Below are 23427 nucleotides of genomic sequence, written 5' to 3' on the forward strand. Positions count from 1 at the left end.
TTATAGTTCTCGGGAGGCGGGCCGAGAATCTTCTGAGCCAATCAAGGCGTATTTCAGTTCCTATTGGACGGACAGTTAAAATTCTCGAAGTTTCCAGCATTATCTATTTTGTCACCAAAGTCGCCAAATCCCCAAACGGTCGCCAAGCTCTGGGATTACTGGCTTGGCACCCGAGGAGCATCCAATACAGATGATTCTAAATTGGTCTTTCCGGTATAGAATGAACCGTGCTGAGAAGCAGCATTACATGTTTGTAACAATATTTATAAAAGAAAGTGTTTATATATGTGCCAGCGCTGTACATGATGTACCATTTGATATAGAACTATCGAATTTAGTACATATAAACTTTAATTATAAGTGAGTTCAACTCGAAGTGATACTTTTCAATTGCTAATTTAGAAATCTAATTAAAAATTAAATGAAAAATTAAGGCTTTTATACCCTAACTTCTAAAAATGTCAGAGTGAAAAAAAAATGATTTTTACAGCATTTGAAAATCTAAAAAATGTCAATGATACCAATAAAATTGCCTATCAATATTTTCATGAACTGAAAATGTTTTTAAAAAATATTTGCTTATATAATTTTTAACAACAGTTCTCATAGCTATAATGAAATTCACATCGTTTTCATCGCTTTTTCAAATAATTAATTGCGTGATTTTAATCTACTGTTGAAGTTTAGCTTATTCAGTTATATTAACGTCCCGTTTTCGAGCAACACTAAGGCTACCTCTACTGTCGAAAACTGAGGAGAAAAAAAATATTCGGGTATTATCTCACCTCTTTTCAGTTTTAAAGAACACTCTTTCCTAGAGTAACTATATATACATATATATTTATATTTCATTATTTTCGTGTTAGTACATAACACTTAGTTGTTTTTGTATTTTTATTTCCATTTTTATTTTGTTCTGTCCTTTTGTCCTCATTTCTACCCTTATTTTGTTAATAATTTTCTGAATTTTGTAATCACAAACAAACTGTATGTCTGTTTATGGCATACGTTTTCAATTTCTCTTTAATAGCTTGTTTACAAAGCCACTACCATTTCTCATTTGAATCTTAGCCAGCTCCTTGCTCTCGGCTTTGTTTGTCTAATATTACCACCCCCGGCCGCCAAATTTTAGTCAATAAATGTCAGACATCGGACAGTCGGACGATAGTCACAGCGATGGATAAAACAGAAATGTCTTCGGATGTCTCTCTCACTTTATGCTCATTATACTGTTTAAATAACCAGTAGATTATAGTTGCAAGGGTCTGAAGTTATGTTATGTTAGCGTTATGTTATGTGTAATTATCTTACCAGCTTATATAAGGTATCAGAAAGTGAAGTTACCTCACTGTAAAATGCAATGTGCAATTAGAAATAAATTAACCAGACACATAAAATATTAATGGCGCTGTGAAGTCATAGGACCCGATTTCATTAAGCAAACCTATTGGGAGAATTCGAATATCAACTTAAACCCAAACTATTTAACTTGAATCAAACAAAACTAACATTCTAGGCGACCCAACTGATCATCAGAGGAGCTAGTTTAATATACAAGTTATAATCGTAAATAGAGAAGGAAACATTAATAAAATTGTCTCCCAGTGATTCTTAATAAATCGCAATGCTTTTTCAAAGATTCTCATTTCCCTTTTTTCGCAGCTATGGGTTGAAGTTTTCTTCACAAAGCAAAAGAATAAAAAGAAGATGACAAATGGAGGTTCCATGCTTTGCGGATTATACTCTAAAGCCGGAACTAATACAGAGTCCCTTCCTCTCAAGTTCAAATGCGGATTCGAAGCTACTTTCCCGGAAAAAGTTGGTTTAAATCTTCAACAAAAACCCAGCAGGCAGAAAAAATCGAAAATACATTTTATAGATTTCTATGATCCTTTCGAGAATTCTAAAGCATCCCCTGATAAAGGAAGGTGGCGAAAGTCATACCAATATTTTTCACCACCTTACTCTTTTAGGCGTTTTTGTCAGAATATCCATCTTCCTTTCGAGCAAAAGAAAGTCTTCCAACAAGTGCGAAAATCCAGGCACGAATGCTGCTGACTCGTGGAAACGTCGACATTAATCTGACCTCCGAGGGGGTGGACGGCACACTTTGCCACGCGGCAGATCGGATGGAAGGAGATTTATACAAAGAAAATCCCACTGAGAAAAGGGAAATTTTAAAAATTTCTCTCTTTTTTTTTTTTCCTTCTTTCTTTTTCTTTTCTTTTTTTTTTTTTTTTTTTTTGCTGCGGAAAGAGATAGTTCTTTCTGCAATATGGTCACATACGTGAATATAACCGATACTGTACAATACGTCTATTGTCAAATGAATATAATTTTTCAATAGACGGAAAGGAAAATGAATATAATTTCTCAATAAATGGCCGGAATAGAACGAAAGGAAAATGAATATAATTTTTCAATAGACAAAAGGAATAGACGGAAAGGAAAATGAATAAGATTTTTCAATAAGCGGCAGGAATAGATGGAAAGGAAAATGAATATGATTTTTCAATAGACAAAAGGAATAGACGGAAAGGAAAATAAATATGTTTTTTCAATAGACGGAAAGGAAAATGAATATAATTTTTCAATAGACGGAAGGAATAGACGGAAAGGAAAATGAATATGATTTTTCAATAGACGGCAGGAATAGACGGAAAGAAAAATGAATATAATTTTTCAATAGACGGAAAGGAAAATGAATATAATTTCTCAATAAATGGCCGGAATAGAACGAAAGGAAAATGAATATAATTTTTCAATAGACGGAAGGAATAGACGGAAAGGAAAATGAATATGATTTTTCAATAGACGGCAGGAATAGACGGAAAGGAAAATGAATATAATTTTTCAATAGACGGAAAGGAAAATGAATATGATTTTTCAATAGACAGCAGGAATAGACGGAAAAGAAAATGAATATAATTTTTCAATAGACGGAAAGGAAAATGAATATGATTTTTCAATAGACGGAAAGGAAAATGAATATGATTTTTCAATAGACGGAAAGGAAAATGAATATGATTTTTCAATAGACGGAAAGGAAAATGAATATGATTTTTCAATAGACGGAAAAGAAAATGAATATGATTTTTCAATAGACGGAAAGGAAAATGAATATGATTTTTCAATAGACGGAAAGGAAAATGAATATGATTTTTCAATAGACGGAAAGGAAAATGAATATGATTTTTCAATAGACGGAAAGGAAAATGAATATGATTTTTCAATAGACGGAAAGGAAAATGAATATGATTTTTCAATAGACGGAAAGGAAAATGAATATGATTTTTCAATAGACGGAAAGGAAAATGAATATGATTTTTCAATAGACGGAAAAGAAAATGAATATAATTTTTCAATAGACGGAAAGGAAAATGAATATGATTTTTCAATAGACGGAAAGGAAAATGAATATGATTTTTCAATAGACGGCAGGAATAGACGGAAAGGAAAATGAGTATAATTTTTCAATAGACGGCAGGAATAGACGGAAAGGAAAATGAATATAACTTTTCAATAGACGGAAGGAATAGACGGAAAGGAAAATGAATATGATTTTTCAATAGACGGAAGGAATAGACGGAAAGGAAAATGAATATGATTTTTCAATAGACGGAAAGAAAAATGAATATGATTTTTCAACAGACGGAAGGAATAGACGGAAGAAAATGAATATGATATTTCAATAGACTGAAGGAATAGACGGAAAGGAAAATGAATATAATTTTTCAGTTAAGGATATGGCTGAGTGTGAGTTAGGAAATCTCAGCGAGCAAGTTCTAAGTAAATCCTGGAATCAAATCCATCCTAGAACCTTAAAACTTTCTCGCATACTCTCAAATAAAAGTGTTGTCCAAGACAACGCTTTTTATAGCAATGGCGTAGAATAATTACGAAATACTAACTTTTAGCAAGAATTTAGCATTTCTGCCGAATCTATCGTGTCATCCTTGGCTTGTTATTTGACGATAAATCCCTGGTATGCGTTAATACTATTCGAAAATCGAATTCGTGCATTAGACACATTTTGCCCAACCGATTAGAACAAAAATTTGATACAAAATTACACATGTAGTTACAAAATCCCCCACCAAATTTGCTATATTTAAGTCATTGCGGTTTTCAGTTATCGCGTTTATATGTTTCTGAAAGCACATATCTACAGATGATGAGCCCCTGATCGGATTTAGCTCAAACTTTCATAGGTGTCTACACTATTGAAGTTCATTCTGTATACCGAATTTTATCTATATAGCTTTCTTCGTTTTGTAGATATCGTGTTATTTGAGCAACTGGGCAGATAGATTTCATCTGAACAGAATTTGCTCAAAATTTGAAAGAAATCTATAAATTTGATATAAAGACCGTATACCAAATTTCACTCACATAGCTCGAAGCATTTTTGAGTTGTCTTTATTACAGACAGATAGAACGGACATTTTCCAAAAATGTGTTTTTTGAACTCAGGGTGGTCTAAAGCATTTAGATTCGTTAAAATCTGGAGTACGAATTTTTTTGACGATTACAATATTTTCTCGGGCCGCGGTGGCCTGGTGGTAAGGTCTCGGCTTCGGAACCTGAGGGTTTCAGGTTCGTGACCCGATTCCACCGAAGAACCGTCGTGTAAGGGGGTCTGTTGCACGTTAAATCCGTCATGACCAAACGTCCTCCCGCTGGTGTGGTGTGGTGTGGAGAGGGGGGTTCCAGCTCAGGTGTCGTCCTCATCATCTGACCGTGGTTCAAAATGACGAGGTCCGTCCCAAAATAGCCCTAGTGTTGCTTCAAACGGGACGTAATATAACCAAACCAAACCAAACATACAATATTTTTTCTATACTACGTATACGGGATAGTAAAAAAAGAATCCAATAAATTTTTATTTTCATGTATGCAAAATGTAGAGAAAGTACTGTAATCATCAAAAAATTCGAATTTGAGATTTTGACTAATCTCTGCATCCCTGATTTCCTTGAGTTCGAAAAAAACACAAACTTTTGGAACCTCCCTCAGCCTGTGAACACGAAGATTCCAACACGATTTAAGCTAGAAGGATGAAATTTTGTATATAATCCTTGCATCAAATGTATAGATTTCTATCATGTTTTGAAAAATTTATCAAAGGAAGTTTATTTTCCTGTCCGTCCAGCTCAAGTAAACTTTAATACAGAATTTCTAGAGTTAGATGGATAAAAGTAGGTAATTTGGTAAGGTAATCCGTCTGGTAGGTAATCATCTACAATGTAAAGAAATATCAGAATTGGATATAAATCCGTCAAGGATTGAAGTCTGTCGGTCTCTACTTGCATGAAAATGTGATAAATCCAAACCCTAATGACCGAAGTAAATCAATTTTGGTATTTAGTTAACTACAACTGTAGTTTCACTTCAAATTTTGGTTTCAAACGATTCGAAAAGAAGGCATCCAAAATACATATTCGATTTTCTGATATTTATGTATCAACCCTGATTAATCATTAAAAAAATATCGTGACAATAGATTTAGTAAAAACGTACGATCATGCCAAAGATTGATATTTCGTAAATATTCTTCGCTACAGAGAGCCACCTTTGAAGCATTTTTAATATTTGCAGTTCTATTAATTAGGTAAGCGAAGCGTTGTATTAATTGTAATTATAAAAATTTCAATGAAACTATCGAAAATGCTCGTACGGCGATTTGCTTACGTTTGACTGTTGCCATTCGATAATAAGTAATAAGAACGATTTCTGTGCTACGTATGCTAGCGTTTTATATAATAAATATTTGAACTGAATTATAGAGTCGTTTATTATTTCAGTTTAGAATCTTGTGAGGCGATAATTCGATGCCCGCATAAAGGTAAAAGCTTTCAGGAGAAATTTTGACATACCGATATTTTATAATGAACTGTAACAGTTCTGGAATACTGAATTTCTGAAGAGTCCCACATACCCTTGCTATTTTTTCGATAAGAAACAGACTAAAAAAGCAAAATACTTTTTCGAAGACAAACTCTTTTGTTTTGACTTTTTTTGTGACAGCAAACTTCGATTTCTGTTGCTCTGTCTCAATCCATCAACTGGATCCTAAACTGTCCAACTGTAGACAAAAATTCTGACTAACATACAAAATATAAAAGTTCTGGTTTATTTGAGATAAATAAACCAGAGCTATCAACCATAGTTCTTTTTATTTAGGAAACTATCAACGATACATATTTTTTACGCTAGATTCCAATATGCACTGATTTCAGCAAAAGTAAGTTTGGCTCTTTTGGAAGATGTTTGTGTATCAAAGTTTCAAATAGCTCGCTTTACTTTGAGGGACAATAAGACCTATAAAGCTCCCATTTTTAAATCTTTTCATCAAGATGTTTATTTATTTATTTCCAAAAGCTCACTATAAAGGATCAGAAAGAGTTGTAAGGTTTACAAACAAACTGGTGATCGAACTATAAGCTCAGTTAATCAACTTTTCTTTTAAAATAAATCACCGTGGATTCCGCAGTTGGTTATTCACAGATTATAAAACATACTTAAGAAAGATTTCTTTTCATTTATTTAATTAGTTATAAATTTATATTTTTAAATATTTCCTCCTTGAATTTATGCGTACAAGTTTAAGAAGTGCATATCGGAAAAATGTATAGTAATTAAATTTGTTTTTGCATTGGTATTTCAAAAATCAAATATCGAGTGCCCTATAAAAGTTTAATATTGTTCTTACTTTAATATTACTTATTTAATATTTCTTTTGTCTTTTATTATTCGTCATATAATTTAATTATAAACTTATATTTTTTTGTAATTTTAGGCAAAAAAATTTCCTGCTTTTTAATATTTAATTTGCTCAATTTTCTGTTTTGGACACGTTATTTTTTTATATTGGAAGGGATTCTTTTTTTTCCCTTGAATGACTGAACTTTTTCATCAAAACTTAAATCATTAAAAAGATTTTTTTTTTAAATTAACTTCAAAGACTAAATCATTCTAAACATTTTAAAATATTACTTATGTATAAATTTAATTAGTTCAGAAGATAAAGTCAAAGACCATCTCCATGTGTACCGAAATTTGATAATAGATCTAGAAACCAGATTTTCAGAACTCGAGTGCAGTATTTTTGGAACACTTATATTACTATCACTACAAAATTTTCCAGGTGCGTCTATGCAAATACAATGCAGCCAATCATAAACAAATCAAAACATTATGTGATATGGTTTGTTTCCACCACTTTGTATCTTATATAGTTTTTAAGAAAAATAAAAGTAATATTGTAGGCAATTGAAAATGCATCATCCGCTGTGCCGATAAGGCGGCTACTGATAAAGGCAGACGATAAAAGATTTGGCTTCCTAAGCTAGCGTGAGTGACGCGTCTCATTAACCGATAAATTAATTTATGTAGGAATTTAACAATCTTTTTTTATTTTTTCAGTATATAATTTTGTAAATAATTATCATTTGTCTACTCTTGCGTTTAATAAGGTGTTTTTTCCCCTTATTATTCATTTTCTACAAATTCAGTAGATTCTGACAGCATTAAATCACGGTTGTGTCTAGAATCGTTGCCCTCTTATATATTTGTCCGCAAATATACGCAGAATGATTTAAAACTTATCAAAGTAATGATAACTGACAGCGGAATATTATTTAGAATAAATTCAATAATGTCACTATTATCAGATGCTAACAATTTCAAAAATAAGTCAGACGACTTTGGATATTTAAAAGATTGCAGGATTTTAAAGCTGAGTATTTGAGAGGGAATTTTAATAATATTTATTAAAATTAATTTATTTTTAAGGCATGCTCTTAAGGAAATTTACAGAATTGGAATAGAAAGAACTTTAATAGAATCGGTTTACTTTATATAAATATTTTTAACGATTGAAATACTTATAGTTAGTTTAAAATTCATATTTAATAAAGAGCATATCTTAAATGAGACAATAAAAAATAGTTGTCGAATTCTACAACAATCAGAAGATGTGACAGTCTAGAAGGACTGTTAACTTATAAAGAATGTCTCATATCTTGATTGTCACATTTTAATTAACAAAAGTTATAGAAGAAAATCTCATTCACATGATTAGAATGTTTAAGAAATAAAATAAAAAATATATATATTATTTTCTTACACTTTATATATAAATATATAACAATATTGGAAGTTTTGCTTCCTTTCAGTGGTACCTTATTTATTCATAATGTTCATGAAGAGTCAAATCAAGACTAATGACTAAAATCATAATGAAAAAATAGTGATCTACTAATAGAAAAAAAATACATTGTCAGATTAAAAAATAAAAATTGTAGAATTCTGCTCATTAACCTTTGTTACAATCCAGCATTAAAAAAAGATGCAAAAACTGTAAAAATTAAATAATGCTGAGTACAAAATAAATAAAAATTGAAAGATTCCGTAACCAATTTTTAAGTTCATTTTATTCGTTCTTAAATTTATTCCCACAGCGATTGAACATTTAATAAACCCTATCTGAATGTCTTGATTTCCAAACACAAATTTGGATTTACGCATTCGATAATGACACAAACCAAAAGGACGGGGATATTTTTAACTTCTACGTTACAGACGACGGCAGACGATTATATAAACTCCTTCATTGCTTAATAATTTTTCCAGATTAATATTAAGCTACTTTCTTCTGATAAAGATTTTTTTAAATCTTAAAATAACTTTTTTTTTCACTCTAAAAAATTCTTTAATCTTTCCCATGCTGTATGTATATGATAGCATTAAAACTAATTCTAGTTCTTCTGTGGTTTGTAAACTACATTTTCTTTTTTGTAGGTTTTGTTTAGTTTCTTTTATATTAGAATATGATTCCTTTTAGATATGATTTTTTTTTTAAGTTAGGAATAATTTCTACAGTTTCTTTTATTAGGATAATAGGACAGGAGATATTATATTTTCTTTTATGTTAGGTTTTTTTTCTTCAATAAATTGATTTTAATTCTACATGGAATATAAAAATGAAATAGTGAAATACCTTCCGTGCTGAGACCTGGACAGGAGGTGAACTTGGCTACGTCTACTATTTTCACCGCGAACTGCTGACCTGTGGTCCTGTGAACGCATCGTCGCACCATGCTGAAAGGGCCCCTGAGGGAAAAAAGAAAAAAATAAGTTAATTAAAAAACAATTTTTAAATCAATCTGACTAGAGAAATAAAAAAAAGATTTTTTTTTTATTTTACTTACTACAAACTTTTTAATCTTTAATTTCCATTTCGTTAATTTTAAATATTATAGTATCTTTATATCTATCATTTGTTAATTTCACTTCCAGATGTCTAATGCGGAATCAAATATTAAATTTATATATTTACTGATAATTAAATTCTGAAACTATCAACACATTGTATTGTCACAGAGAACACACAAGTATTGAATATTTCAAAACTTTAGAACAACCGAAAAAGTAACAGAAAAGCGGTTATAAAGTCCCACCTTTACAAACATGAAATAAGTTTAATGAAAATAAAATGTGTTAAATCATAACAATAAATGCGTTGCACGTATCAATTAAAAATCTGTGATGATCATTTTCCAAATTACAAATAATGAAACGGTGAATTCGTTTAAAACTTGAATAAACCGAATTTGATTCGTTGAGATAATCATATCATGGTAATGCAATGAAGTTAATTCATGTGATATACTACAATGTCATAGTGTACTATGCACTTAAATTGTGTTATTAACAATATTTGAAATGCTGACATCATTTTGCACAATGCCTTGGCATTTTTAGGAAAAGAATGAAATATGAGAATTATTTGAACATCTATACTACTATTATAAATGTGAAAGTTTGAATGAAGTTTGTTAGTCAATCACGCCGGAACGGCTGAACGGAATTGGATGAAATTTGGCACAGAGATAGATTATAGTATGGAATAGGACATATGCTATTATTTATTCCGGTTAATTGAGTGTTAATTTTTTATTAATTAAAAACTAACTTTCCTGCCAAAAATCTTTTCATTTCTCCACCGCCAAATGAGTAAGGTTTCAGGATTTTTTTCCCCACGCTAATGAGGTTAGGCTTAATATGTTTTCGTCCGATTATTTCAAACGATTCTGTTTCTGAGTGTTTGATGCATTTAAAATTAAATATTGTTAATTAATCAATCTTTTGGATTCATTCTGAAGTACTTTTGAATTAAAATAAAATAGAATACAGGAAAATAAAAATTTCTAATCTGTATTGCGTTACCCCAACTGGCGTAGAAAATTCACGCATTTGCGTTGCCTCAATTGTCATTGAAAATTCACGCATGCGCAGAGTCTTCTGACTGTCGACAACTGTATTTTCAACGGATACGGACTTGATTTCATTTTAGCCAGACTAATCTGCAAAACAATTATAACATCAGGACTGTTGAATTGTTTTAATTTCAAAATGGTCTCCTTTGTCGTGAATATAATAGCATTAATGATACTGAACACATAACACATCAAAATTTCCACGCGCACGAAGTCGCGGGTAAAAGCTAGTATTATGTATTTCCCTTGATATTGTGCGCAATGTGCAAGCATTCTATAGACAGACAAATGCTATTTGAGTATAGTACTGTCAATGAGTAACATGAAAATTATATGAATATAATATGTAGTTTTCCTATGCATTGTTCCTAAGCACTCTATAAAATGACAAATTCCATGTAAATAAAGAACTGAGAAACAGTTCTAAATGTGAGAATTATTTGAATATGTTATTAATTTCCCCGGACATAGCTTTTATTATGTAGGCATTCTATAAAATGTCAAATACTATGTAGGCAAAGCAGTGAAAATAATTACCAAATATGAGAATTATTTGAACACATTCCATACTTTCCCTAGACGTTGTTTGCAATCATAAGGATTCTGTTAGCCAATGCAGCATCTGCGATTCTATAGAATATTCTGAAAGTGAGTACCAAATATGCGAATTATTTGAATATGTTAGATATAATTGGAAACCTATTCAACATACTAGAGAGAGATTTTTAGTGATTAATGCTAGCATTCAGTTATTAGACAAGCATCAGAAAACCGAAAATACATTTTTGAGGCTATTTTTTCATACTGACATGGCACAGAACTACAATTGTAGGCAAAAAATTACGTCAAATTTCATTTAATTAAATCATTGCATCTTAAAGGTATTGTATATACATGCAGAACAATAAGCGGACGTCCCGTTGACAGATTTAGTTGAAAAATTGATAAGACTTTACATTGGCGTTTTAGTTTTAGATGCCAACACTGCGAACCACATTTGCGTTTTAGTTTTAGATACCAAAACTGTGAATCACATTTGAGTTTAAATTTCAGATGCCAACACTGTGAACCACATTTGAGTTTTAGTTTTAGATGCCAACACTGTGAACCACATTTGAGTTTGAGTTTCAAATGCCAAAACTGTGAACCATATTTGAGTTTTAGTTTTAATGCCAACACTGTGAACCACATTTGAGTTTTAGTTTTAGATGCCAAAACTGTGAACCATATTTGAGTTTTAGTTTTCGATGCCAAAACTGTGAATCGAATTTCAATCATCTAAGTTATTGCGTTTTTGAAAATATCGCATTTACATGCATGAGAAAATACAGATCAACAAACGGTCACTCCAATGATGGATTTTGTTTAACACTTGTATCTACATTGTAGATACTAAATCAGTATACTAAGCTACATCTTTTTCGAACATATATATATATATATATATATATATATATATATATATATATATATATATATATATATATATATATATATATATATATATATATATATATATATATATATATATATATATATATATATATATATAATGATATTTTAATATCTAATTTAATCTAAATTAATTTCCTAAATTTTTTGCCTACTTCTGTCCATATCGGGGTCATTCTACAGTGCTCTCTTGTTTCCTGATCCCATTCCACGTATGAAGCTGTCAGTTCTATGTATCCACTTCGCAATCAGTTCTATGTATCAAGTGAAAATGATCCCTCCGTTGCCCTTGTCTAAGGTCAACACGTGTATTCAATCGCCACGTGGCCGGAAATCCCATGTTATATAAGACAAGTGATCATTTGTTTCACGTCCTCCTTCCCTTCCTCACTTCTGCTTTTTGCCGTGGCGGAGTGATTTGTCCGTGTCTCTGCTTGTAAATAATTATGCTTTCCCGGAATGGATATTAAAGAGGATTAAAAAAGCGTCTTCTATGTCTTCAAACCTGCCTTCTACTTTTCAGAAATATGCTTACATATATATATGTAGAAATAAAAGACAGACAGTCAACTCTTTTCTTTTTGTGACTCCGATGGATTTGGTTCCGAATTCGATACTCAAGTTTAAATGATAAATCTGTGAAAAGAGTTTTATCGTTCTAACTCTTTATGTGTCATGTTCATTTGTACTCGAACAACTGGACAGACAGACTTCTTTCGAATGCATTTCATTCAAAATTTGATAGAAATCTTCAAATTTGGTATAAAGATCACATACCAAATTTCATCTGTCTAACTGAAAGCATTTTTTAATTATCGTTTTCAGAGACAGACAGACAGATAGAAATTAATGTGTTTTTCGTATTGGGAAGGTTTTGAGGTGTGGATATTTCTCAAAATCTCGAGTTCGAAATTTTTGACAAATACAATACTTTATAGATGTATATTTCGTATATGCAAAAATAAAAAGGCGGAATTATTTTTAACAATTACAGCAATCAAATAAATCCACCGTCTCATTGCCAGATTACTTAGTATTGAAGAAAATGCACAAAAAGAAAAGTAATTTTTCGTAATGATTAACCTTTTATGCGTTAACAGTACGAAATCTCACTGGGGAAAACAATTAATGAATATAAAAATTCGTTTCAACCAGTGCAGGGATCGAGAGAAAGCAGGGGCGCAAAACGGCAATTACCTTACTCCATCATTACTCAGCCCCAGAAAATGTCTTAAAAGAAAACCCTCCTATTTCGATTAAATTATCGATGGAGCCTTTTTCGGCGTCATTCGGACAAAGCCGCGCACTCTAATTATTTCCTAATTAAAACTTCTCTGTCTTCTCGCAATTTCATTCAACTGCGCCCCCCCCCAGTCCTCTAGGAGGGTAAGTAATTTGTAGGAGGGGGACGGGCATCCAGGTAATATCGACCTCATTAGAGGGCAATTAAGGGCTGTCGCCACGTCTGAAGGACAGGGGGCAGGATTCGGTATTAGAATAGAGTAAATAGTCTTCCAGTTGCGGGGCTCCGCAAGGCTTTATGATTGGTTCGCATTTCTGGAACGTATAATAAATCTTTTAAGGGGTGTGTGACGGTTTTAACAGTGGCGGGAGAGTTATAAATTATATCTTTTCTCTCACTACATGCATTATTAATTCCTTTTTTTTTTTCATTTTTTCATCATTTCTGCATTTATTATTTTTGGAAACAAACGTGATTGTTCTCTCCTTGATTTCCTCGTAAATTTTTACAATTATTATTTTTGGAAACACACTTGATTTATCTCTTTTTGACTTCGTACATTTTTGCTTTTATTATTTTTGGAAATACACATGATTGCTCTCTATTTGATTTCCTCGTACATTTTTAAATTTAGTTTTTTTGGAAACACACATGATTGCTCCCTCCTAGACATCCTCATATATTTTTACACTCATTATTTTTGAAAATACACGCGAACTTCTCTGACTTCCTCGTACATTTTCAATATTTATCATTTTTGGAAACACACGATATCTCTCTTTTTGATTCCCTCATACATTTTTAAATTTGTTATTTTTGGAAATACACATGATTGCTCTCTCCTTGATTTCCTTGTAAATATTTACTTTTATTATTTTTGGAAACACGCATGATTGCTCTCTTCTTTACTTCTTCGTGCAGTTTTACTATTAATTTTTTTAGAAATACACGTGATTACTCTCTTCTTGATTTCTTCGTATATTTTTAACTGTATTATTTTTGGAAACACACATGATTGCTCTTTCCTTATTTTTTCGTATATTTTTTTACTTTTATTAAATTTAGAAACACGTGATTTCTCTCTTTGACTTCCTTGTACAATCTTATATTTATTGTTTTTATAAACACATGTGATTTCTCCATTTCATTTCTTCGTACATTCTTTTTAATTTGTTATTTTTAGAAACGCGTGATTTCTCTCTTCTTGACTTACAATGGCGGGAAAAAAATCCCAACACCAAAAGAAAAAAAAAAAAAAAAACTACAGCAGAGTAATGAAATTTGGACAATGCATTCCTTACTGCGCAGTCTATTCAAGGTCACAGGTTAATTTAAGCTCAAGAAAATGCATTTAAAATATGAAATGCTGTTACATTACATTGTTGCCTGTTATTATATCATCTTGGAGTTTAGTTGTTTCCATAATCATTCGACTTAATTGTATTATTTTTAAACTCCCAATTGAGTCGAGTTGTACAGATTTGAACTGAAACGTGAAGGAGACAGAGAAACATATTCGCTTGAAAATAATACTAACTGTACTTTATTTTGTTTTCTTTTTAAGAGCAATTCTTAATTTTCCTATCCTTTGGGATAATAATTTATGAATACCCAGTATTCTGTATAAGCAATGAACTGACTTTTCCTGGGCACCCTCTTCAAATTTTGTACTCAGTTCAGATACTGCACCCCCCCTCCCTCTCCCCCATCACTGTCTCATTGTCATAGACATGCCAGAAATGCTTCAGATAAAATTCAAATACCAATTATCGTTATCTTCAAGTAATATGCAAATAATTCAAGGCATCGTATGCTGGCTTAAAACCTACATCGGTTGTTAATGCAAGCCCCAGACAAAGCACTGAACCTTTCGCCCACCCATTCGTTTCACCCCAGCTCTCGATCCCCGGTTAATCCACCGATCTCCCGACCCAGCGACCCTGCAGTTAAATTGGCGAATAACATTATCGGATCCTCCGCAACCTGGTAATGCCTCCCGGGCCTTCGTTAGCAAAGCTCAATGCTCAATCAGCGATAGGGCACACACATTACTCGTGGTCAAGTGGACGCGCGTCTGGTCGGATGGTTTCAGAGAGGGTTGCGAGATGACAGAGCCGATAATAAATTTGCAGACATGCTCATGGAGTGTCTCGTCCTAAATTTGCGTTTCAATGTGAATTTAGAAATAATGTTTTACATTCTCGCAGTAAAGATTTCTTGTCAAAGGCGTCCTATTCTAAATTAGAGGCATCGTTTATGTACTCGAGATATGATTTGAATTGTTTTATCTATATTTGGACAAGCAGAATCCGCATGGCATTGTCCGTGAAAACGATGATTGACATCAAAATTATAATAGCATAAAAGAAAGCTATGAAAACGAAAGAAGAAAAAATAATATTGATTTCGTTTGTTTATTTTACTCTGTGATAATGAAATCACTTGTTGGATACACTGCAGACGATAAAAATTGAAGAGAATAATTGAAAATGAATTTGAGTTTTAAAAAGAGAAAGAGAAGGGGAGGGGGTAATGGAGTCAGAAAGTTTTCGGAATAAAATAATAGTAATTTTGCCTGTTTTTTGTTGGTTAAACTGCAGACGAATGCAAAAAATGAAGTGAGTAATTAAAGATGAGCACGAATTCTTAAAAAACAGAGAAAGAGAAAATGAAATCAGAAAGAATTCTGCAAATGATACTTCTAGAATTTAAACTATATAAAAATTTTCTTGTGATTCTTGATTTCCTAATTTGACTCCTTGCCAAATCAGAGAAGAAGTAAAACAAATTCCAGCAGATCAATGAAGGAAATTTTTGAACACAATAGAGAAAAATTCAATAAAACTTATTTTGAAAGTTGTTGTTTTTAATCAGGGGGAAATGCTCGAAAATGACTCAAACATTGGGTAAAGATAAAAGAATTAGAATGACAGATGCAAGAATTTTGATTAAAATCCTTTTCAATTAAAAAAATTTTAGAGAATATGCTTATTTTTTAAAAAAATTCTCAACATTTATTAAAAATACATCAGATAAGCGAAACAAATCGATTTTTAAACTATAGCTTGACCGTTTTAGAACTGCTTACTTTTTTCAGTAAAGCTTTAATTCTACTCTATAATCATTAGAAATAATTTTACAGAGAGAATAGATGCTAAAATTCTCTGAAAACTTCACAAATTATGAAATAAAAAATGTTCCTAAATTAAATTTTGTTCGGATTCTAGTTCCATTGCATCACCAGTACGAATACTATGCGTCAATCTTTATCTCTATAAACAGGATTGATTTTTTACACCATAGACACACACACACAAGCACGCACAAAAAAGATTCTTTGTTAAATATCTTTGAATTTAATAAAATAGCTTCGTTGTATCATCTTTAACAAACTCTAATTCCTTTCTCCAGTGTCGTCTGACTCCACGGTCCCTCTCTTTTTACTGCATCCATATTTACAACAACCTGACATAATTCCATCAACCACTGGGATTCCACTTTAACTTCTCCATTATCGCTATGACGAAAACAGTTTTCCTGTCATGGCTGTTTTACCGCCATGACTCGAAGCATCATTTCCAATAGAAAAGAAATTCTTGAACCTTAATAACATTCTTAGATACACATTAGTTTTTCATTAAAAATTCGTAAAAATTAAGCGAAACATGATATAGAAAGAGTCATTAAACTAGTGTCACTGGATTGTAATGAGTACATATTACCAAACAAAAGCGGACTAAAAAAATTCTTCTCTGAAGATAATAACCTAAAGAAAGAATACCCTCATCAAAGTTTAACAACGGTAAAAAAACTGAGTTAACGAATTACGAATGATGTAAAAAATTACATTTACATTTTTATATAGCATGACAAAAACACCCGAGTTAACAAATTACAAATGGCCTAAAAATTACACTTGTGTCAATAAATGTACTTCTGGATAAAAAAAAATTATGGAATTTAAATTTCTACAGTAGGGCAAAAACACTAATTAAAGAATTACGAATGACGTAAAAAGTTACACTTATCTTGTGTCAATAAATGTACTGCTGGAAAAAATAATTATAGAATTTAAATTTCTATATAGCACGGCAAAAAACACCCTAATTAACGAATGACGAATGACGTAAAAAGTTACACTTATCTTGTGTCAATAAATGTACTGCTGGAAAAAATAATTATAGAATTTAAATTTCTATATAGCACGGCAAAAACACCCTAATTAACGAATGACGAATGACGTAAAAAATTACATTTATCTTGTGTCAATAAATGTACTGCTGGAAAAAATAATTATAGAATTTAACTTTTTATATAGCACGGCAAAAACACCCTAATTAACGAATGAGGAATGACGTAAAAAATTACACTTATCTTGTGTCAATAAATGTACTGCTGGAAAAAATAATTATAGAATTTAAATTTCTATATAGCACGGCAAAAACACCCTAATTAACGAATGACGAATGACGTAAAAAGTTACACTTAACTTATGTCAATAAATGTGCTGATGGAAAAACAATTATAAAATTTAAATTTCTTTATAGTACGGCAAAAACATCCTAATTAACGAATGACGAATAACGTAAAAAGTTACATTTATCTTGTGTCAATAAATGTACTGCTGGAAAAAATAATTATAGAATTTAACTTTTTATATAGCACGGCAAAAACACCCTAATTAACGAATGAGGAATGACGTAAAAAATTACACTTATCTTGTGTCAATAAATGTACTGCTGGAAAAAATAATTATAGAATTTAAATTTCTATATAGCACGGCAAAAACACCCTAATTAACGAATGACGAATGACGTAAAAAGTTACACTTAACTTATGTCAATAAATGTGCTGATGGAAAAACAATTATAAAATTTAAATTTCTTTATAGTACGGCAAAAACATCCTAATTAACGAATGACGAATAACGTAAAAAGTTACATTTATCTTGTGTCAATAAATGTACTGCTGGAAAAAATAATTATAGAATTTAACTTTTTATATAGCACGGCAAAAACACCCTAATTAACGAATGAGGAATGACGTAAAAAATTACACTTATCTTGTGTCAATAAATGTACTGCTGGAAAAAATAATTATAGAATTTAAATTTCTATATAGCACGGCAAAAACACCCTAATTAACGAATGACGAATGACGTAAAAAGTTACACTTAACTTATGTCAATAAATGTGCTGATGAAAAAACAATTATAAAATTTAAATTTCTTTATAGTACGGCAAAAACATCCTAATTAACGAATGACGAATAACGTAAAAAGTTACATTTATCTTGTGTCAATAAATGTACTGCTGGAAAAAATAATTATAGAATTTAACTTTTTATATAGCACGGCAAAAACACCCTAATTAACGAATGAGGAATGACGTAAAAAATTACACTTATCTTGTGTCAATAAATGTACTGCTGGAAAAAATAATTATAGAATTTAAATTTCTATATAGCACGGCAAAAACACCCTAATTAACGAATGACGAATGACGTAAAAAGTTACACTTAACTTATGTCAATAAATGTGCTGATGGAAAAACAATTATAAAATTTAAATTTCTTTATAAGTACGGCAAAAACATCCTAATTAACGAATGACGAATAACGTAAAAAGTTACACTTATCTTGTGTCAATAAATATACTGCTGGAAAAAAATTATAGAATTTGAATTTCTATATAGTATTTATACATATAATACATAATACATATAGGGTTCAAGAATTACCAATGACGTAAAAAGTTATTCTTAACTTATGTCAATAAATGTACTGATAGAAAAACAATTATAAAAATTAAATTTCTTTATAGTACGGCAAAAACATCCTAATTAACGAATGACGAATGACTTAAAAATTACACTTATCTTGTGTCAATAAATGTACTGCAGGAAGAAAAAAAATTATGGAATGTAAATTTCTATACAGTACGACAAAAACACCCGAGTTCAGGAATTACGAATGACGTAAAAAGTTACACTTATCTTGTTTCAATAAACGTTCTGCTGGGGAAAAAAATTATGAAATTCAAATTTTTATATAGTACAGCAAAAACACCCAAATTAATGGTAAAAACACCCGAGTTAACAAATTACGAATAGCCAAAAAATTACACTTATCTTTTCCCATTTTAATTTTAAAAGAAATTTCATTTTCCTGCCATCAAAAAAATACAGTTAACAGTTTTGTTTAAAATATTATACATGAAAATAATTTAACCCCTTGCAATGCCGGGCACATTAAACTGGCATAATATAAAGATAGACAAATCAAATCTAAAACTTGCAAAGGATGTTTCTGATTAGAGGTTCGAAACTCCATTAAATATTTATTTCCTTTATATTTCTTCCTTCCCATTCCGTCAACTCATCGACACAAACAAAAATCTTTTAACTACTTCAAAACCCGATAACCTCTCGATTCACTGCAACGACTCAAGAGAGAGAGAGAGGGAGAGTATCGACTGGAGCACTTCAAATCCGTAATTATTCAGCCACAAATCGTCATTCGGGAAAATCCGATTTCGCCGATGAGAAATCCGTTGACAAATCGATACGCGAAAGGGGGCTGCATGCAGCAGGAGAAGGGCTGCGCGTTCCTGGAAAAATGAGGCTTGATTATCATGCGGGACAGATACCAAACAATTAGAAACAGGAAGGGGATACTGCCCGCATACAGCTGGGTTAAAAACAAACTGAAACAGTAAGGACCAATCGATAGAATACACTGACTCATTGTGTCTGCTGCATTACTTTGCTTCATATTCCCAGTTGAAACATAGTTGACTCATTTTTAAATAATTGAAATACTCACACAGTAAGGAAACAATTCTAGGAATGAAAACTATGATGCAAAAGAAAACCCGAAAACGAATCATCAGTGCAATGATTCAACTCTTAGTAATCGTAATGGATATTATTGATATAGAGGGTCTCAAAGATTTTCTATGTCCCTGAATCTCAAAGATGATGTCCACATAGAATTGGGGGGGGGACAATCGTGAAACTTTACGTTTCAGTTGACAGAATAAACGGACTGAAGTTTGTCTATTAGACTACTTTTTTATGAGTCCCTTTTGATATACAGTTGACTCTTTATTAATAATTAGAACAACCTCGCAGTAATCATAGACTGATTACCCCGACCCGCCGAAAGCAGCGGAAAAATATGAATGACCAGACCACAGCAATAGCATTAATAGTGGGAACTGTGGTTGAATCCTAAAGGACATCACCAGGCACGGTACAACCCTTCTCTAAGGAAGTACGTCCCGTCCTCGATGAGAGGTAGCCAAACCCCAACTTTTCGAGTATCCTCGAGGATGGCGAGAACCAACCACCACGCCCATCCTCGATTACGAGGCGCCCCCACCCCCCTTGCGACACGCCAGTACAGAAAGAAAACAATTCTAAGGAGCAAAAGCAAGAATCACCAATGCAATTATTTAGTTCTTAGTGATAGCAATGGATCTCAAAAGTTTCTATGTAGGGTTTATACAAAAACCGACTTTTTGAAAAACCGATTTTTAAATTCAATATTTCCACAAAAAAAAAAAAGGTTTTAGCCGGTTTTCGATTTTTTTGTCAAAAAATATAATAGGGAAAAATATTTTATTTCATTTATATAAAATAACAAAAAACAAAATCAATGGCAAAGTCAAAATATAAAAATAAATTAAGAATTACATAGACATATTACTCACACAAAATAACGAAAACTCAAACAAAAATTTCAAATAATATTTATCTTATTTTCACTCATTTTTATTTCTCCTAAGAAAATAGGATTTTAAAAACACTGAACGGTGGCTAAATCTTGTTCTTATTTTGGACACAATCTTGCCTGAAATTGAAAATATCGTTCACTAGCTACTGAGTTTGGTTTTATAGTTTTCATGGCATCAAATAACAAATCTAAGCTTTTTGTTCTTTTATTCGTTGACTCAAATAATGAAAATTCAGTTTTCAGTGTCTTTGGATTTGTAAGTTTTTCTTCAGGGTCTTCAAGACACTTTTGAATTGATTTTTCCATGCTTCTCTAATTAAGCATTTTTAAAAAGCATTACTCTAATGAGTAAGTAGTTTCTTCGATTTGCACTTCATCAGAATTGGTTTCCACAAAAGAATAAGGAAATATTCTAGACAAAATCTTTCCAGATCACTCAATAATTTCGCTTTTTGAAGATAAAGAAAGTACACTAGATATCTTCGCTGAACTAGACATGTGCAAATACAGCAAAAGAGTTGCTAATTCTACTTCTTTCTTGAATTCGTTCTTCTAAAGCATATAATAATTTCAAACTTATTTCAGTGTTAAAAATTTTTAGTTCATTTAACAGAAATTCAGATATACCTTCACTTGTTTAATAAATTGGCATTTCGTCACCTAAGCATTCAGCTTCTAGATGAATCGGTCCCAACCGATAAAATTCAAAATATTTGTTTGTTTGTTTTCTTGAAAGAGAGAAATATCTAGGCGTTCAGGAAAACCGGTTTTCTTAATTTAAAAACCGATTTTCAAATGTGACAAATTTACTTTAAATAACCGGTTTTTTAAAACCGGGTTTGAAAAACGTCAAACCCTATTTCTATGTGCCTGAAACAAAGGGATAATGCCTACACAGAATGGAAAAAAAAAACTGAAATACTGAGGACCAATCGATGTACTCCGAGTCTGTTGGATTACTTTTTTACAGTATTCTCAGTTTATGCATAATTAATATTGTTAGTAAGCAAAACATAGTAAATACAATGACATTTAGGAAGCAATAGTATAATACAAAGGATAATTTTGAAACAAATCATCAGTGCAATGAATTAGTTCTTAGTAATCGCAATGGATATCAGGAATACAGTGGATCTCAAAAGTTTCTATGTGACTGAAACAGAGAGATGATGTCCACACAGAACTTGGAAAAACAAACTGAAACACTGGGGATCGATCGATAGAAAACACTCATTGACTCTATTGCATTATTCTGCTTCATATTCCATTTGATTCATCTATACTTATATAAAGCTCAATGTGTGTATGTGTATGTGTTGGCGCTCTACAAGCCAGACAATTTGACCTACAGCTACCAAATTTGGTACATGTATATCTTGGAGTCCGGGAATGTGCACCTGCGGTCCCTTTTTTGAATTTTTCATTAGAATTTTAATTATTAATTAAAAACTAACTTTCCCGCCAAAAAAATCTGTTAATTTTCCCCACCGCCAAATGAATAAGGCTTCGGTTTTTTCCCCGCTAGGCTTAACATTTGTCGGGGATTATTTCAAACGATTCTGTTTATTTTCTTAATGTTTGATGCATTTAAAATTAAACATTGTTAATGAATCGATCTTTCAGATTCATTCTGATGTACTTTTGAATTAAAATAAAACAGAATAAAGGAAATTAAAAATTTCTATTCTGCATAGCGTTACCCCAACTGGCGTAGAAAAATTCACGCATTTGCGTTACCATAACTGGCGTTGAAAATTCAAGCATGCGCATTCTGTTCTGATTGTTGACAACTATTATCAACGGATGCGGACTTGATTTAAATTATTTTTCGGTTAGTTGTATGCTTTTGTAATTAAATTGTATTAATGTTAGTTATGTATTTTTTGTATATGCTTATAGTTTTAATTACATCGTTTTTAAGTAGTTTTTTAAACCTGTTTTAGACCAATTATTTTAAACGATTCATTTTAATTTCTTAGTGTTTGATGCATTTAAAATGAAACATTGTTAATGAATCGATCTGTTCATGATGAATCTGAGAAAATTTTGTTGACAAATTCTTGAGATATTACATAAATTAAGAAAGATATTCTTTAGTGGCCATAAAGTTTAAACGCTCAGTGACTCTGTTTTCAGTAATAATATTATTAAAAAAATGCTTTGTTTCAGTAAAAAATATTATTATATTAATTGCAGTTCAATCCTTTCCACTCTAATTTAAAGCATAAATTCTACGGGAGCTAACAGAAAATCAGAGAGATATATATTACGTTATGACTTTAGGTCTTTATAATATTATGAGTGAATTATATGACTATCAAAATATGAAGTTTTAAAATATTTTGATGAAGAAAATATTAAAATAGGAATTGCATAAAATATTTAATTATTAAAATTTTAACGAGCGTTAAGATTGGAGAACATTAAGATAATGAACATTAAGATTGGTGGCCAAAGGCGGCTAGTAATTAATATCTGAAACACTCACAAAGTAAAGAAACAATTCTAAGAAAAAAATATAATGCAAAGGATAATTTGAAAAAGAATAACCAGTACAATCACACAGTTCTTAGTAATTGCAAAGGATATTAGAAATACAGTGGATCTCAAAAGTTTCTCAAAGAGATGATATCCACACACAACCAGAAAAGAAAAATGAAATATTGATGGCCATTCGATAGAATACATAGAGTCTGTTAGATTACTCTAATACATACT

The 23427-nt window shown here is 31.3% G+C and overlaps 1 protein-coding gene across 4 annotated transcripts in view; it reads right to left on the minus strand.

Annotated features, from left to right (window-relative positions):
- LOC129957230 (peripheral plasma membrane protein CASK-like) overlaps positions 1–23427 on the minus strand; it is a 416803-nt gene that overhangs the window by 285446 nt on the left and 107930 nt on the right. For all 4 annotated transcript variants that reach the window (XM_056069470.1, XM_056069469.1, XM_056069468.1 and 1 more), the window contains exon 2: positions 9002–9114. In XM_056069470.1, coding sequence (XP_055925445.1) covers positions 9002–9114 — 113 coding nt within the window. The remainder of the gene's footprint in view (positions 1–9001; positions 9115–23427) is intronic.

Source organism: Argiope bruennichi, chromosome 11 (assembly GCF_947563725.1).
Source record: "Argiope bruennichi chromosome 11, qqArgBrue1.1, whole genome shotgun sequence".
NCBI classification, from domain to species: Eukaryota; Metazoa; Arthropoda; class Arachnida; order Araneae; family Araneidae; genus Argiope; species Argiope bruennichi.